A 19,271-nucleotide genomic window follows, 5' to 3' on the forward strand; every position below is an offset into this window, starting at 1 on the left:
ATTTTTCTCTAAGTTTGTGTGCTTTACTACTTGTGTTTTCCTTTCATTCTGCTGTTGATTGCACACTTCCTGGAAAAGGTGGGTGTCAATGACCTCTAAGTGCCATCCTAATCTTCTCAGCCATCCGCTTTGGTTAGTAACCAGTTATCTGTTGGATTAACTGGTTAAATAGTGACAGTATGATTGTTGGATGAACTACGTGGTATTTGTCCCCCCCCCTTTCACTGCCCAGATGGTACTACATTCAGCCTCTACCAGTCAGAATGGTGCAACACCACCATGCTATGTGAATTTCCTAAGCATGAAAGGCAAAAAAGAATTGGTTCATACTGAAAGAAGATGGACAGGAAAAAAAGTACCCGAAGGCTAGGAGAAGGAGGAGGAGACAGAAACACACAGTCTCACACACACACATTTCCTGTCCTGTGTGAATAGGCAACATATTTCTCTGGAACATTCCAACCTCTGAGCTGGCCTAGCCTGTCACCAAGACTCAGGGTGCCACACTCCTCCCCATCATATTTTCCCCATCCACTCGATTTCTTTCCTTTCATACGTTTTACATTATCTCACAGTGATATAATCAGAGTTCTGAAATGCGGTACGATTGATACACAGGAAATTGGTTTTAAAATGCCAAACAAACCAACAAAGGGAACTAATGTTATTTCAGGAATGATGTATAAGAGTTCAGAATGGGTTAAAATGAAATAAATAAATAAATAAATAAATCTTTTTTTTAAATTTATAGTTTATTTATTTAATTTGGGAAACTTACATTTTTTTTCTACATGCTCTGCATTTCAGTTCAGTTATTTTGAATGTAGAAAGTGCACACCTTGTAGAAGTGCCCAGTCTCATTAGTCCACTGATGTGTAGAAAGATCATTTAATAAGAATGATCAACATACAGTATAGCTGTGTTTAATGTCAATGTTTTAAAACTACTTGGGCAGATAAATGTGTGTATTTTGTGAAATATCCTAAAGCGTTAATAAGCTTCTCAAGTTTTTGACCCACTGGCATTAAAAGACATGTTGCATCTTCCCTGCATTCATCAATGAGCTCTTACTCATTGTGGGTTCTCTACTCTCTACTACTCTGGCCTGACTTTTACATGACATTACATGACTTGAGTAAACAGACTGCCCCTGTACACATCTGCGGTTTTTGTTTTGTTTTTTAATCCTGTTGCTTCCGTCCTCCTTTATTGTCATGTTTACTTTTTGACCATAACAATTGTTTGACATCATATCTGTAATTCTGTTGATCCAGCTATTATAAGGTCATTACACTATGGAGCTGTATAATCGAACCATTGTGTTTAATTGGTCATATAGATCTAGCTTATTTGCTAGATCTGTTTGCATAAAGTCAATTGATTACCCTACAAACAGAGAAAGCACCTGTACCTGAACTTTCTATCTGTGGTAAAGTCTGCTGTGGAATTATAGCACTCAATCAGGCAGGTAAAGACCTGCTTCAAAAGTGCTGGTTGAAATAAGAGCCGAAATGTTTGAAAATAGGAAACCTCTTATTGTCACTATGTATTTATAAACCTCTCTGCATTTAATCATCCTGTCTTCCTACCCTTACTCCAACTGGTCACGGCAGATGGCCGCCCCTCCCTAAACCTGGCTTTACTGGAGGTTTCTTCCTGTTAAAAGTGAAGGGTTTTTCCTTCCCACTGACGCCAAAGCGCTTGCTCATAGGAGGTCATATGATTGCTAGGGTTTTCTCTGTTGTGTCATCGTAGGGTCTACTTCATAATATGAAAGCAGAACTAAATTCATCTACATACCAATTAGGTCATTAGTTTTGCTTTTAAAGAATTACATTTTACAGCTGAAGTTTTGCAGCACTAAAAAAAGGAGGTTGTATTAAAAAAAAGAAGAAGTTTGAAATTGCTTTAAATGTACCTTCACATTTCACCAGAGGGCAAAAAGTGTGATAGTAATTATCAGCCACCCCACAATATATGTACCTTAGTCTACCCTTTACTGGCAGACATTCATGTAATTGTTACAGTCAAGTCAGAGGCATTGCATCATAAAGTTTGAGTGTATTTAAAGAAGCGAGTCATCAACATGCACCAGTGTTTGTAATACCCTTGCAAATATTATTTGTAAATATTTTTTTTAGCTTTATGCTTCTTAACGGCTTTACTTCCACACACAGACGTGGACATCAAAACAGGAAGGAGTCTGTGCGTCTTTAAACAGGCACCATGCTCTTCTCTTCACACGTGCACACTTCTTGTTCCTCCACCTCCCCTCATTAATCCTTCCTTTTATTCACTCCCAGTTTGGGTGAGAGAGTTAAGGAGCTTGTTTTAGATACTTTGGTTTAGAAACACAGATTATTTCTTTTTACGCGTTGTTTGTTTGTTTGTTTTTTAATGCAGCTGATATGCATTGTAAATGTTGTTCCCGAGACTATATTACAAGCCATGTAACCCATAGAAACCCATTTAATCCAGAAAATGGAATAAACACAGCTGGTGTCACTTTGAGGGGCCTATAAAAACAAGACATGTGTCAAGCAGCATTTCTCTTATCAAGGCTGAAAGTCCAGCCCCCTACGCTGCCATGTAGACATCAAAACAAACACTGCCATGCGCTCAAGTCAAAATTGCATCAGTGTGAGTTTTTGTTGGAATGTGAGTGTGTGTGTTTTCAATGCATCGTTTTCTTTTGCTCCACTCAATGCCATTGAATGGGGGAAGGTGTTCAGAGGGAAGACACACCCCTTTATCGCCAAATATGGAAAGCAACGTTCACTCTTAAAGGGACAGCGGGGTGTAGTTGTCTTCGTTTGTTTGCGTTGAAACGGAGAATCTTAAACAGTGCTTAAACAGTAGGAACATAAAATCCCATTACTAGATTTCTTTACCAGCTTTTCTGTGAAAAGCAGCGGACGAATCACATGAATCTCATTTCAATCTTCAGTTGTCAGTTTGTCTTGATCTGTTTCTTTTGCTTCCTCCTCCCCTGTCTACCCCCCTCCGCTCCTCCGCTCTCACCCCTATCCCCACATCTCTATATTTGGAGCTATGTGGCTGAAGACGTGTCTTGTTTTTCAAGCCACCTCTCTGCTAACTTTTACTGTTCACACACTCAAAAAGCCAAAAACAAACAAACCAAAAAACAAGTGCAACCATACTATCACTCAGCCAAGGAACCACCTATGAATAAGTACATGTCAGTACATGGTCTATGAGAGTGGTAGAGATTAATTTTGTATGCAGGTTTATGCACATATTTATTCTGGTGGCAGGTAGGATCAAATTATGTGTGTGACAGATTTTTATTTTGTACAAGGATTTTTATTTTTTTAAGCATGAATCATTTGTTAAGGAGCCATAACCTTAGAGTAATTTGTTAAAAGAGACACCACAAAGCTTATGCCCAGTCCACCCTCTTTTAAAACAGAGACAATACAGAAACTCTGCAGTAACTTGGCAGGAATAAATATTCCATCTTGTTTTGGAAACAGATGAAGGGTGTTACAGATGGAAACTGAGTTGGAGGTAGAATTCTTGTAGCTCAGGAGTCCTAGAGGGAGAGAATGACAGAAAGTGAATGAAATTTAAAGTGACGAGTAGCTGTCAGTATGTTGGTCTTGCATGTCTCAACCAGTGTACATCTGATAAAAAGTCAACCCAGTGTTCCAAAATAAAAAAAAATAAAGCATAGACAGGGAGGTGTGAGTGTGCATCTCCAGGAGCACTGGACAAAGAAGTGTTCTAAATATGTGTTGAATAAGCACTCGCTCGACAGCCTCGAAGATATATGTTGTGGTCAACTTTCTGTGCAGTTTCCACCCACTGTATGCGTGCTTGTGTCAGTAGTGCACTGTGCTGTGTGGACTTCAACAACACCAAACTGAAGTAGTTCTCGGGTAATCGACATCCTGCTCCTTATTAGCTCACAGATGCTGCAATAGTCACACACACACACTCATAAGCACACAGCTGAGCGCTGCTCCTGGTCCTCTACTGATAAACTTTTTCACATGCACTTATTGCTCTATCAGTCCCACCACAGATAAGCCTTCTGCTTCATGCCTGCTTTTAATGTTCCACAGAGGAGCAAGAAATAGGGAAGCAGAGAAAGGGGGAGGGAGTGATTGCATAGTTATTAGCAGGTTTATTTTCTAAGACATTAACTTCTTTTATTAACTGTTATTCTTTAACCAATTCAAGCACACATGCACAACTTTACATGTGGTTGACTGTACAAAGAAAACTCGTCATGCTTGGAGATGAGTTGTGTGTTTTAATACACACTTTACGCAAAGTGTTCTTAAAGCCTGCACTCTACTTTTGCAGAACATTCAAAGCTTCAGCAGGTGGGAGGGCTTATGGATACTCACACCTCCTCCCCCTTTGCAATCCTTTCCTCCAGCCAATCAGGGCTTCAGCCACTACAGCTGACCCCCCTTCTGGTGAGCCAATCAGTTGGAAGCATCCCCCCCCCCCTTCCTCTCCCCTGTATGCCTTCACTGCTGAGTGAGCAAAGCATGCCTCACTCTATCAGCTGAGAGGAAACCAACAGAAAGAAAAGCGCACACACACACAACAGAGAGGATAGGATGGCTAGAAAGCTTAAAAGGAGGGGCCTGAAAGTACATAGAGGAAGAGGAGAAGTGGGAGGTGAGAAGGGTCTGTAGCATGCCAGATCGCTTTTGTATTCAAGATACTTTGGAGGTGTGCGAATGAGAGGAAAAAAACGGGAAAAGGGAGGACTCCGAAGAGAAAAGGCAAGGGAGGGAACCAGTGAGAAAACAGGGCTGCAAGTTTGTTGATGGGTTTTTCATTTGTGTATGTGTGACTGAGAGTGGAGAGAGGTAGACGGAAAGAAAACAGGATACATAGGCAGAGGGATAATTAGTGCATGCAGAAAAACTACTTGTCTTTCTTGCGACATTACCTATTTAGACGGAAGGAAGCAAAGACCAATGAGAAGCCAGGGAGTTAAGACCAATAAGGCACCCTAATCTAGTAGAAACAGAAATACACAAGAGGACACAGAGAAGAGACAACAGAGTCACCCCTCAAGAACACCTGATGAAATAGAGGAAGGAAGGGGAAAGACCGAGTGAGACAGCAAGATAATCTTTCTGCAAGGGTGAGTGAGACAAGTTCTCTTGGTGTGAAGTCAAGTGTACTAAAGCTGTTCCTGTTGATTGCTGTCATATTGTCAGCTGGGCTCGAATGACTCAATGTCTCCTAAAATGGCCACATGAAAGGCAGGCAGACAGATAGGCAGAGGGAGGGAGAAACAGAAACAGACCCTGTGTCAAAAAGGCATTCTCAGCAACTATGTCACTGAGCCAGCTTAGTTCAGACTGCAATTACTCTCCAGTCAGAATGCTGTGTGTGTCAACTCTAACGCTTTCTCGCTCTCGTTTATCAGTTTCACTGAACTTTACCTCTCTGTTGTGTTCTGTCTTTCTTTGCCACTTCCTGTCTTCTGCCTTTTGTTTAACATAAACACGTTCACAGACTTGGTGAGCTGTCATTCCAGTCCCTTGTGAACTGAGACTATAGTAATCTAATCAACAGCTGGTTGTTTGTAGAAACACCCAGTAACTTTTTCTTGTGGTGCTTTTTTTTTTTTTCTTTTTTTTTCTTTCTTCTTTTTTCCCTCCTCTCTGTGTTTGTTTATCAGCCTTCAGGCAGAGTACAGGCATGGGAGTAGTTTGGGTGGGGATCCGCTAAAACTTGGTGAGACAATCAGGACATTTGGGAGGTTACTGACTTCATGCTGATGCTATCATGCCTCTAGATTGACCGAGGACATAAAGAGGTCAGAGTGCATTTGACCACCTAGAGATAGGGTTTCACAAAAGCCAAAAATGTTATGTCACTGACTGAAAACAAACTATTTTACCTCTTTAGAAGGGTGGGCAATTAACCCTATCCCATGGTCTTTTTTTTAATCTTGCAAGCTGGGGGAAAAAAAATCATCGATTTTACACAGTTGGCATAATGCCACTGTGAAGTCTTTGTCTGCCTCTGGAAGAAGAGAGACTAGAAATTTACCATTAGCTATCCCAGTTTGATTTTTTTGCTTCACACTTTTCTCTGAATCCGAATGAATGAATGAAATGAGGGAGCAGGACAGCAGTGCAGTGGTTAGTACTGTTGCCTCACAGCAAAAAGGTCCTGGGTTTGAATCAAAGAGTGTGGTTTCTGTGTGGAATTTGCGTCTTCTCCCTGTGCCTGTGTGGGTTCTCTCGGAGTACTCCAGCTTCTTTCCAGTCTAAACACATGCAGTTTAGGTTAACTGGTGATTCAAAATTGGACGTAGGTGTAAATTCAAGTGTGACTGGCTGTCTGTCTCTCTATGTTAACACTGCAACCTGTCCATGGTGTATGATGCTTCTCACTCTATGATAGCTGGAATAGAAAAATGTTATGGATAGCTAAAAAACTAAAACGTGTGCGTTTCCTGTGTTACCTGCAAAAATTCCCAGTTAGCAAAATGTTTGTATTCTAATAAAAGCATTTCTATACTAAAAGAAGTGAATCTTCACAGCCGTAAGAAGGTCAGCTGTTTTTATCTGAGGACTCCACCTATGAGAAATTGTAACTGTCGAAGAGCATGCAGTAAAAATATCTAAAGTATACAGTAGCTTTGTTGTTCTTCAAATCAGTTGAGGGTTGAAAACAAACCCAAGCCGTTGCAGGATTAAATTGCTAGGTTTTGAGTCTGATCTTTGACATCTCCATAGATTTTACTGGAAACTGCTTTTAGGTTGCATGATCACTTACCTCTTAATGACATCTTTCTGCATTCATTTCTTTATGTATAGCCCAGTGGTTTGACATCCCCCTTGTTATGCCAAAAACAGTTCATGCCCCTCACCACACAAAAAATCAAGCCACAAATCCCACAATCTTATCAGTTTCTAAGAATAAAAAAATATGAATATCCATATTCAGCTGCATCAGGAAACTATTATTGGTTTGTTTTCTCTAAAATAGTTTATTCACCTTAGTTTCAATTCATGTTTTTCTCTTCTATGGGTTGTCTTGACCTTACCAGGAGTGGCTCCACGTCCCAACATTAATGCCCACCCCACCTTTTGAACATGACTGTTATAGCTTAAGTGTGTTTTCAAGGATGTAGTCCATCCATGTGCAGCTTTGTTTGCTAGAAACCACAGGGTGTTAAGTGTGCTTTTGCCTGTTTTGCAGATGTTTGGTAGTTGCCACCCACATTACTGATGGGTGTCTAGTCTCATAAGCTCTGATTAGTCTTTCAAGTGGAACTAAGAGTGTATGTGTAAGCCATATGCCTTATTGTTAGCAATTACCACATCCCTAACACCACCTCCCATAATGATTGAGTCAAACTCTTCTGGGCCTCTTGATGGGCTATAAGTCATCTGACCCAACACTGTTGGCATTCAACCTCATGACCACAATCTTCTTTGCCCTGGAGGATGCTCATAGACTGACACAGTGGTGCCTATGTGTTGAGTGTTGTGCATTCCAATGAACACATACTTGTACATATTTCAACACACATAACCGAAATGTCTCAAAGAAAAGTAACTTAATACAAACGCTAAATAACAATATATGATAATGTGACTATTGCTTAGGTTGAAAAGTTGGAAAATGGTCATTTTTCCAGGAGGTTTCACTCTGGATCCCAGTTGTTTATCAAAATGAATAGGATCAGTGAGTACCCTATCTCACTGTCCTTTTGTTGTATTGGAAAATTATTTCCTGATTTAATAATAGGAAGATTTCCTTTTAATGTTTTTCCATGCATGACTCAGTCTGCTGTTGCTTTGATCCAGATCTAGGGCCGAGTCAGACAAACTAAGCTTTTTGTTCAGCAATTTTAATTTATTTTTGTCATCCTCTTTAACATTTTACTACTGTGTTTCTTAAAACTATATTCCTACTATTTTAAGTTCATTTTAACATGGATTTGAAGCAAACTGAGTAAAATAATATTAACTTCAGTTAATTCATGACTCATTAGTTGTTTGGGTTTATTTATTATAAGTTTTGTTTTTTTATTACTTCATATCTTTTTTCTTTTTCTTTTTTTTTAGCTTATTTTAAAGATATTAAATTTATTTTATTCTAGTTTTTATTTCATTTTTGCAATATTTATGTTGGAAGATTTTTCTGCATTCAACCATTTTCAAGGAGTGTGTTGTTAGAATTAAAAAATTATATTTGAATATTATTTTTTTTAACATTGTTTTTCCATTTTATATGCTCTGAACCAACTCGCCTCATAACTGCTCGTTAATATGTAGCCATGAACATGCCAGGTTGCCCCTGACACTTGGGGGTGGGGCTCTATTTATACCATCCTCAAGGTCTTTGGTTTGGGTTGGCCTCTCTCGGTTCCCCTCATCCTTTATCTCTTTGCTTTCTCTGACCGCTGGTTGCTGTCAGGTGTTTTTAAGTCTTTTATCTTTCATCTTGGCCTTTTTAATCTCTTTTGTCTGTTTCTGAATGCAGATAGATTTATAGGCAGTGCTGCAGAGGTTATGTTGTTTGCAACTGGCTCACCAGTGATAGGCAACATCTTTATTACTTTTAGCAATGCATTGTTAGTGAAATGTAAGAAATTCTTTAAAAAACAAAGTTTTAATTAAAAAAAAAATCTAACAATTCTTGTGTGGTGTTAAAAACTCATTTTATTTGCTTATATTTTGGATAAGAGTTAATTTGGACATTTTATAATAAATTGCATATACTTTACGTGGGCTTTTACAGTCACTATAAGTACAGATTTTTGCAATCTGAACTGTGTGAGAAGCACACAGTTCAGATTGCATAGGTCATATGAATTTGAAGCAGATCAGATTTAACCTGTAGATGTGAATATGGTTTTCATAGGTTCTCTGACCTGAACTGCCACCATATCCAGAAACCTGAGACATTTTTGGGGTGAAGCCAGACCTTTCCCTCCCGTTGGTTACTGGATTAAGCCTGAGAAGGGCTGGGCAGCATCTGCCAGACTCCTGCTCCTTCAAAATAAGGTCAAAAATCAAGTGGGATCCTGCATAGAGCCAACTGGGCTATGCAGTAGGCTATGACTATAAATACTGTTGCTGACTCTTCTCTCATCCCCCCCCCCCGATTGCTGTGTGTGTATTTGTGTGTCTGTGGGTATAGTTATGTGTGATATAATTACTCGCAGTGAACTTTTATGATGTCTCTTTATCTGACTTGGTAAAAACACCAGGTCTGGTTTGGCACTCCCTACTCAAATATCAACAAAAAATTGAATGACCTTGGCTAGCAGGATTTATATTGGAAATGTCCTGTCATGTCCTCTTGCTCATATTTTCCTGTTTATAGTAAAGAAATCTCACACCAGTATGGGTAGTTTGGCTTGTAAAGAATCAGACTGATCTACTTTGTTATGTGTACATCTGTGTTTACAAACACTTTCCGCTTATGTCGTTTCTTACTGACATGCTTATTAGCAGCATATTGGCTGTTTATTAATCATCTGTTACATTTTTTGTTTTAACATTTTTAGTGCCATTAAGAGGGAGTTATTATTCTTGTGGTGGTGTCACCTAGATTTGTGTTTTATGCTTCGTTTTTGAACTTAGGCAACATTACAGCTTTTACATAAGCGGCCAATAAAGTTACAACCATTCATACTTGTGTATAGTGTGCCAGCATTGTTCTGCACGGTCACTACCAAAACACTAGTTGGCGATATAATTTCTGTCTTTGAGCTGATCCATTTTTTTCCGATTGATTTAAATGATGTCGGCAGAAGTAAGTTATAGTGTAGGGTTTCAGTAGGGTTTGCAGTTATGATGTGCCTTTGGCATAGATTTAACACACAATAAATTCCACTTAAGATCCATAGTGGGCAAATTATATTAAGACTGTGATTTATGTGGAGCAGTTTTCGTAATAAAAGAAAATAACTAGGAAGTAACCGGGGAATACTCTTGATGGTCTTATAGTTGAGCTAATACATATACAGGCTGAAAAGCAACTACATTAGAATGTTTACTTAGTGTCACCAGATGTTTTGATGTAAAAATAAGATAAGCACTCCTCTTTATATGAAGCTTGTGCATCCTGGGGTTTATTTTTTCAAAGTAAAGTAATCCATTCTAATTACAAAGGTTTCACTCCTGACCATGTGATTTGTTGTATGAAGTCATGTATGCCATTAGATTAGATGTTTTGTATATATATATATATAAACATCTTGTAATGTAACACAGCATGAAGGTTTAGTGAATGTAAAATTTGTTTTTTAGAGCAATAAGAAATATAATACAGTACATGCTCATAAATGTTATTGTTCAGTAATTCAAACACCTGCTGAAGGTCAAGAAGAGTGCAGCCAGTCATATCATTAGATAGTATAGCCTTTGGGGGGATTTTATTCAGCATCCAGTTCCAGCATTGGAAACATTACACCCGTATTTCCCTGTACTGGAAAATATGCATGAATACTCCAGTTCTTTTTTGTTGCTTGATCTTTAGGATTGTGTCATCACTTCTTTTCACGTTACAGATTTCTGCCTGTGTCACCGCAGTTTCATCATAATGTTTTAAATGCAAAAAAAGCTGAAGTACCTGGTTTCTGTAATGTAGGTCTCAGTGGGAACCAACTATACTTCTCTTTTTATATGAGTGCCAGGGGAAGACAGTCAGATTAATGTTCTTCATTTTCAAGCTTTGAATAAAATATCCAAGCATTTAATTGAACTATTTTTGATAGCTTGATACAACATAGGCCTGTGTCACAGTGGCCTGAAATTTTTAGTTGGCTGGAGAGATTTAAAATGGGAACACTGCTTATTTTGTCAATGTTTCCCAATTTTTATTGTATATATAAAAATTAATAAAATTATATATAATATAACTATTACTAATTATATAATATATATTATATATATACTATATATATATTATATATTAATATATATATTTATATATTATTATATATAATTATATATATTTTATATATATATATATATAGATATATATTATATATATATATATATATATATATTTATTTGTTTATTATTATTTGTTTTTGGACGAGCAATCTATAGTCGTCGCGCCGCCCGCCACCCCCACACCCTTGCACCCCCCTACCATCCACCCTGTCTCCTTCACTCTCTCTAGCTCAGTGTGTCTTTTTCCCTCTTTGTGGCCAAGCACAAAGGAGTCGTTATCCTTGGACTACTGGTTGCCACGGTGACGGCTCACTGTGCCCCCGCTCCCCCACATTCCCAAATTGTAGTCCAAGTAGGTTTGGAAAGAGCTTCCCCTGGCCTAGCATGATTTAGTGTCAAGTTAGCTCTCCGAATGACTCCTCCTCATTTCATCCTCAAATGGGATATTTTTTTTATACAGATAAGAGAGTGATTACACAATTTTTAATCTGTTGACGTTTTGGTAACATAAAATTAATAGTAAAATATATTAAATGGCCTGCTTTTTAATTGCTTTATGCTTAAATATCGACATTCTAACTTACCCGTTTCTCACGCTAAGTCTCTCTCTCTCCTTCTCGCTCCTAAATCTGTAATTTAATTTGGTGTCCTGCCTCTTCACAGATACTGGGTGGAATGACCCTGTCATGATGCCTCAGCCATGCCACATCTCACGCCTAGGTGACCAAGGAGGGTGTGTCTGGCTTTCAGCCAATCACAGAGGGAAGCCCATTAGAATTAGTAACAACTTTGAGATATTTCTCCTCAAGAGCCTGCTACATCACTGACACTCTCCACCACTGGTAAATTTCAACCTTTGCTGCTCAAATCCAAATCTTATGTCTTTTGCATACAAAGAAGCATTAAGTGGTCCATTGTATATTTACTAACATGGTTTCCCAAGCTAGGCTGTAGTACTGAAAAGGAAAAAAAGCCTTTTTATCCTCATAAATTTGAATCAGCAACTTTGACTATAAATACATATACCTGTAATGGTGCTGATTTCTTCTGTCACTGACAAGAACACTGACCTTTGTATTTTCTCTCAGGTCTTGGCTCCTGTGCCTACCTCCTTCACTCCGGTTTGTTCTTGACTCCTTGGTGTTTCCTGTTCACATGTTCTGGGATACTGGCTTCATTTTTTTGAGAGCTGCCATGGAGTTAGATGGGTTCCTTTAGTATGCTGTTAGATACAGCTTTCCGATGTTGTGCCAGATACAGCTTGTCCACACAGGGAGAATTGGACAAGGACGGGCACAGAGATGAGCTGTTGTTCTCAGGTACTGGCTTGAATATAAGTCCTCTGGCTTGGTGGCAGGGCAGCCAACCTTAGCTGACTAAAACTAAGATAGTAATCACATTCTTTTAAAAGATTTTAAGCCATTGTGTCTGAACTATTTGAGGTATGCCTTTTCTATGTAGCCAGGATGGGATTTTTAGCCTCCCTGCTTAACTGTTTTTCTTTTAAAACTTGAGTCTTTTAATAATTTCTTTTTAAAAATGAGTTTTATTGCAAGTTTTAAGTCTTCCTTTTTGTTTGAAGTAGTCAGCCAAGTGTGTGTGTATGTATGTATGTATGTATGTATATGTATATATATATATAAAATTTAAAAAAGTTCGGTTAAACTTACTTTTTAAATGTCAAAGAGCCTAACTTACAAATATTACAAAATAATCTCTGCTTTATTAAACGTTTTCCTGAATTGTAAAATTGTCTGTTGTTTCTCTCAGGAGCTTTGTGGCCAAGTGTCCTGTGTTTGACATCACTGCAAGAAGTGTAGGACTTACCCCTCCTGTGGATCATCTTGCTCTTGCACTTGTGAGGATCTACTTGACCTTGTTGCACAAAACTTAGTTTAGACTCTTATCCTTCAGCCGTCAAAAGATGCGGCACATTCACGTTGAGTTAGCCCACAAAAAGGCTCCACTAGAACTTCCGGCACAGGAGGGGGACCTGCCTCCCTCTTCACAGGGCTTAGACCCTGGTGTCAGACCAGGGGCACCCAGGCACCTTGACCAGGAGGAGTTGAGACTCCAAAAGGTCTACCAGCTCTCTATTTTCTCTCAGTTGGGAGGATTTACCACCGCCACAGAATCCCACACTGATGCCCAGCAGAGGCCTATTCGATCAGGTGTGAAAAGGGGGTTAGAGGAGCCTCAGTTAACTCATAAGCGCCCCCACCTGGGGGACTCTCCAGACAGGGAGGGGCTTGAAGGAGGGATGCTGTGTGGGCCAGTCACAGCTCAAGGTGCAGGAATGGGGTTAGCTGGTGGGCCTAGTGGATCTGGTTCTCTGTACTCTTGCATGCAGATGGAGCACAAAGACCCAGAGGAGGGATTGTTACCCAGGTCTCCACCCCTTTCCCCTACCCACAATCCTTCCCGACGCCCAGCTCAGTACAATCAAGATAGGCCATTTCCTGACGTATTTGCTCCACTCTCACCTAAATCAGCCCCAATGTGTGACCAGGGTCATTCCCTTGGAAGCTCAACTAGGACAGAGATACCTAATGGGAGCCGCACACCGACCCACTCACTAGGTAGCCCTGGAAATGACAGCTGTAGTAACGGGTCATCTGGAGGCCAGCCCAGCCCCCACATGTATGAAATGTCCACATATGAAACTCCTAACCCAGCCAGCCCAACCAGTCCCCCAGGTCCTTTTTCCCCACCACACCATACAGAGATGCAGGAACCAGGGGAGGCAACAGAATGGGAAGTTGGACTTGAATCCTCCCCACCTGAGCGAAGTGCCACCCAGGCTGCCACCTCCTCTAACGGCCTGGCTTCCTGTGAGAAAACTCCTAGCACTAATGGCCACCGTCTCTTTTCTGGAGGCCACTGGCCTGCCAAAAAGAGGTTGCTGTCTCCAAGTGATACAGGGGAGTCGTGTTCAGAAGATGAGGGACCCTCCACATCTAAGAGAAGCAGGCTGTCATTGCTCGCTCCAGGACTGGGGCCCGCTTCATGTCGTAGCACTGATGCTAAAGCTGCCCCTTACTGGAACCACCTGCTGCCCTCTGTTTGGGACCGGCCTAAGGTTAGCACACATCATCTTTATCATATGTCTCGTGGTCATTTTAATGCAGCACACATTAATGAACAGCAGTGGCACATTTCCATGATACCGTCATCGTTTTAAACCACAAACCTGTAGAACTTGTATGCAGAGCCGTCAGAGATTTTGAATTGTGATTAATGAAATGCATTTGAATAAGTATAGGTAAGAAATCTGCTATTCCTGACAGCCCTGTATAAGGGCTTGAGGTATTAAAAACACAAAAGCTGAGAGAACAACTAAAGGTAAAAAGAATGAGGTGATGGCTGGCTCATTATCATGCCACGCTGGAACAGGGAGAGCAGCTCCAGAATAAAGCCCATTCAGGGAGGGCCCATTGTTCCCCCACATGAGTATGCTGTGTCTCTCATGCTCATATGTATTGATACATCCTGCTTAAAAATGGTTCTGGAATTGAATTTTTTTAACACTGGGAGGCCAGAAAGTGCTTTGAGTTTGTGGTATGGCGAGTATGCTAATGGTTGCAATAGGGTTCACTAGTTTCACTGGTTTCATGCAGTAGTGGGATCATTGTGACTGCAAGTGATTAGTGTGTTTGTGTAGCAGGGAGAAACAGATAGACTTAAGAAAACACAAAACAAAACAGGAAAGGGAATCAGTGACAGATGAGGCAGAGTTAAAGAAAAGCAGCTAGGATAGACTGTCACAGGCAATATTTCAGTAAACAAAGGCTGGAAATAAGATATTTTAGGTCATACGGAACGGTGGGACAAGATAATTTTCAAAATGCCGTCTTTGGATTTAACCAAATGTGAGTACGAGCTGACAAGCTGACAAAGAACTTCTAGCTCTGAAGGGAGCAACTATAACCAAGGATTAGCTAGTAACGATAAGTTAATGATGAGTGAGAGATTTTCTGTGAGAAAATGGCTAGCAGGCAGCATGGGTTTGGCCAGTGGCGAGTCACCTGAGAATAGGGTGGCCTTTATGGTCATCGGAAGCCTGGAAATGGGGAATGTATGCATGCGTGACACAACAACCACTAGTCAGTGCACAGTAAGTAGGACACCTGAAATATGTAATTACACTTAACAATTTAGCTCACAGCACCATAGAAAAACAAGCACTCCTTTATGATTATGAGTAGCTTAATGATAAGTCAGGATGTTAACAGAGGGGAAAAAAAACAAATCATACTCTTTCCTCTATTTGTCTTCACTTTTTTTAGACCTCCACAGACTGCACAAGATCAGGAAGACGACTAAAGAATGGACTGCGGTTAAAAAGGTGAGTAATCCACTCCATTTGTAGTCAAATATTAATATTAAAGAGACAGCATATACTAAAAATGAATTTGGGCTGTGTTCAGACTGAACGTGAAATAAAATATTTTTGTAAATCCACAAATATTTGTGCGTAAGAGTCCTGCAGTTTGGCTCACTTTGCTCCAAGGCCTCTCCTCACCGTCCCAAAGTAGAATCATACAGCTGCAGTTGCCCAAAAACTGTAATAAGGGTTAGGCCCATTTCTGATTGCCAGGAGAATCCACAGTCTATGGCTAAAACTGAGCAGAAAGTCTTTCACAGTATTTGGAACTTGCACTGATGGATATTTCCCTCTATTCAAAATGTCTGATGCAAATTTGTGTCAGTCGGCATCTCTGAATAGACTTTGTAAATGCACAGCGCTATTCACATTTGGTCTGAAGACTCTATTAACTGTTTTCACCCACCTACACACATGCGCGCACTTATCTATAAAAACTCTCAGCCAATGTCATACTGACTTCACCAAAATCAACATTGGGAAAGGAAGTGGGAGTTCGAGCAGGTCTTCTGTTGTTTTTTAAATTAAAGGGTTTGTGCCTGTAACCGAATATTCAGACGCACTCGGAGGCATGTGACATATTGGTTAAGACTAAATTAGTGTAATCTTAACCGCTAACCACCGGTCTCTTTTGTGTGTGTGTTTGTGGTCATATTCAGTCGGCAGCTGCGCAGCAGCAGTCACACAGACACCGGCCGTTCCACACGTTCCAGTGGGCCTACATCGTCCATCAGCAGATCCCTGCTCGGCAACTTTGAGGTGCGAATTTTATTTTATTTCTTGCAGCAAAAACAAAACATCAACAAGGACCAGTTATGATTGTTATAATAGGTCCACATTATCTTATCTTCATGCATCCTGTCAGCTCATTCTCTATCTGACAGCAACAGTTTTAGCTCTTCTCACTTAGAAAGTGTCCTCCATTTAAACCATTTATTCTTACTGCTTGCCTTTCACAAACAGAAGACTTGAGCTTCTTATGGGAGGAGGCTGCTGTGCCTAAGATGACCATATTAAAGATATTTGCACTTATTGACATACTACACAGCCAAGAGTAGAAAACTTTTTTCTGAAAATGAGCATAAAGAACACTCAGAACGTTTGTCTTAAAGGAATTCCTTGAGCGTACACTTTAGCCATGTTTATTATCCACCAGTGTAGTAGTATGTATGACAAAAACCAAGCTGAAACATAATAGGTCTCCTTTAACTAGTAATGTAATGTAATGTGTCCCACATGGAGATGGGGATAATCTTGGTTCTTCTTTGGCAGCATACACTTGGAGAAACCTTTAAGGCACATTTTTGCATTGTAATGTAATTCAGTACAAATTGTAACCTGTAATTCCAACTCGAAGCCATTTGGAAAAACAAAACAAGAATTTTAGTGATTTTTTTTTTCTCCCCATTCATCTACACAACTTGGGGGAAAGTGTTTGTATCACAAGGGGTTTTTTTGGTTTTGTTTTTTAAAAAACACGTGTAGTTTTAAGGAGCATTTTGGAGGACAAGTCCACATGCTGTAGCCTCAGCAGGGCATGGCCATTTTAAAAGTGTGGCTCTCTGCCAAAACAGTTTTTCCTGAATCCCCCTTAGATGGGAGCCAAGTTTCTCAGCCTTGACAGGCTAAAGCTTTCAAAAATGCAAAATCCACATAATATAAACCCGACAACCTGCAGTCACAGCCCGAAGGTCATGTTTGACAACTTTGGTGGAAGGAAAATGTGATCTTTAAAAAAAATACATATAATAATTTGTTCTTTAATTAAATCCAACATGAGCTGGAATTAATAATAAACCAGAAGAAAGTAGTTTTACCACGACTGCAATGACAGATTTATTTTAATTATGCTCTGACAGTGGATTTTTTTCGTACTGATGCACCTAATACGGTGATCATTTGCATTTTGTAATCTGTATAGGGTTCTGTTTAGACAGTTGTGATTTATTATTGACACATTTTTTTTAAACTGTTTGATTGTCTGCATGTAAGAGGACTTGGCCAATTAGGCAGTTGAAACAAGGATAGAAGCTGGTTTACGATGACAGGTGTTCTCATGAGAGCACTGTCAAGATGTTACTTTTGTTTTTCACTACAGCCTCTACATTTAATTGTCAATGATGAGAAATGCCTCCACAGTCAAGACTTACTTTTGTAATGCTGAAAATATGTTAACCTCATTCACATATTAAAACTTTAAAGACATTCATAACAATTGTGACAAATGATTTTTTTTTTCTTTTTTAAAAGATGGATTCTCAATCTTAAGAGTTTCATTTGTTAATTAAACAGACAAATAAATAAATAAATATTGCTGTTTCACAGTTTTATGCTTTTATGCTCACAGTGTTGCTGGTAAACAGATGCATATTTTAACACTGTCCAACTGAGCTTTGGTTTCAATTAAAATAAACAAATGAAATGTGGATCTTTATGGATTTCACAGTCATGGGTTTATCTGATTCACCACCCAGTTTGACTCGTGAGTCAAATTGACATTTACAGTTTTAATAGACTCTCTAAGTCTACAACCCATTTCACCTTCTGTTGTGCTTCCCAGGAGTCCATACTGAAGGGGCGATTCTCCCCCTCAGGCCGAATTGAAGGCTTCACAGCAGAGATCGGTGCCAGCGGCTCCTACTGCCCACAGCACGTCACCCTGCCTGTGCAGGTTACATACTATGACATCTCGGAGCACAGCGCACCCTCACCCTTCCTGGTCAGTGTGTGTGTGTGTGTGTGTGTGTGTGTGTGTGTGTGTGTGTTGTGCTATGTTTTTATGTTGTTGTGTATATCCTTAGTCAGGAGAGGAAAAAAAGATAAACGAAATGTTTGCTGTGGTTTGTTGGTTGGGGAAAAAAATAAACCCAATTTAGAGATCAGAACTACTAAAACAATGCGCGTGTCTGATTGATGTTGATTTGCCTCTTCACAAGCAGATGTGGAAAATGTCTTTCTGTGCATATGCTACGATGCTGTTCTTCAGTTCATCGGGAAATAATGTACATTTATTGCATATGCCAAGAAAGCATTTTAGCAGTGTTATGAGGAAGCCCTGATGTGCTTTAATCCTGCTGGAAAAATGGAAAAGCAGCTGTTTCACTTTTAGATTAATTCCTCATTTCTACTTTGATCTGCGGTGTATAGTGAAGGTCAGGCCTCCTTTGATTCACTTCTTTGAACTCTTAATTTGACTTTCCATGCAGCTGCCTTTACAACTGCACTCTGCTGCAGTAGTTTTAGAGTTCATCAACTTCATTTCTGAATTTCCTTTTTTTTTGGTTTTACATGTGTTATCAATACATATATGCAGATTTCATCTGTGTTTTGGAACAGAAATGGAAAACTACTGCTGTCATACTGCTGCCACCTACGTTTTATTTCATGGCGCATAGTCTTCGTGTAGGTTTTAAGTATTAAAATGTTACAGATTATTTCATCATTGCAGTGACTGAGGATATGTATTCTGTGTCTCCTTTTTCTCACAGGGGGTAATATCCCTCGAACCTCTTGGAAAGAAAGGATACAGCATACCCAAAGCAGGGACCATTCAAGTGGTAATTTTATGTCATTCTTTACATCTTAATAAATAGATAGATAGATGAATGACATTTTGATCCTGTCATGTTTATACTTTTAAGGGTCACATATCTGTAATTATTATAGCTAAACCATTGAATTTAAATCATGCTGAGCTATCTCATCTATTACTGTTGTGTCCTCAGACCTTATTTAATCCCAACAAAACTGTGGTGAAGATGTTCCTGGTGACCTACAACTTTAATGACATGCCTGTTAATCATATGACGTTCCTGCGACACCGCATCTTCTTGGTGCCAGTAGAGGAGGGAGCTGAGGGAAAAGGCGAGGCGTCTCCAGGAAGTGGAATGCTAGATAGGAAGAAGATTCTCTGCTACCTTATACATCTCAGGTACAACTAAGGTTTTATAAGTGTTTTGCTTTGTTTTTTT

General features: G+C 39.6%; 1 protein-coding gene across 4 annotated transcripts in view; it reads left to right on the plus strand.

Annotated features, from left to right (window-relative positions):
- Nucleotides 1–19,271, plus strand: part of LOC102298725 (protein FAM214B) — a 28,101-nt gene that overhangs the window by 7,593 nt on the left and 1,237 nt on the right. The window contains exons 1-10 of one of the 4 annotated variants that reach the window (XM_005924508.3): nt 3,334–5,128; nt 8,875–9,017; nt 11,580–11,758; nt 12,005–12,235; nt 12,687–13,995; nt 15,203–15,261; nt 15,960–16,059; nt 17,861–18,019; nt 18,789–18,857; nt 19,026–19,231. In XM_005924508.3, coding sequence (XP_005924570.1) covers nt 12,841–13,995; nt 15,203–15,261; nt 15,960–16,059; nt 17,861–18,019; nt 18,789–18,857; nt 19,026–19,231 — 1,748 coding nt within the window. In that variant the 5' untranslated portion in view covers nt 3,334–5,128; nt 8,875–9,017; nt 11,580–11,758; nt 12,005–12,235; nt 12,687–12,840. Of the gene's footprint in view, nt 1–3,333; nt 5,129–8,874; nt 9,018–11,579; nt 11,759–12,004; nt 12,236–12,686; nt 13,996–15,202; nt 15,262–15,959; nt 16,060–17,860; nt 18,020–18,788; nt 18,858–19,025; nt 19,232–19,271 lie in introns of those variants that run through there. The other 3 variants (XM_005924510.3, XM_005924509.3, XM_005924507.3) reach the window with 3 other exon arrangements.

This window comes from Haplochromis burtoni, unplaced genomic scaffold (genome assembly GCF_018398535.1).
Source record: "Haplochromis burtoni strain Fernald_Lab_line unplaced genomic scaffold, NCSU_Asbu1 Contig_54, whole genome shotgun sequence".
Taxonomy (NCBI): domain Eukaryota; kingdom Metazoa; phylum Chordata; class Actinopteri; order Cichliformes; family Cichlidae; genus Haplochromis; species Haplochromis burtoni.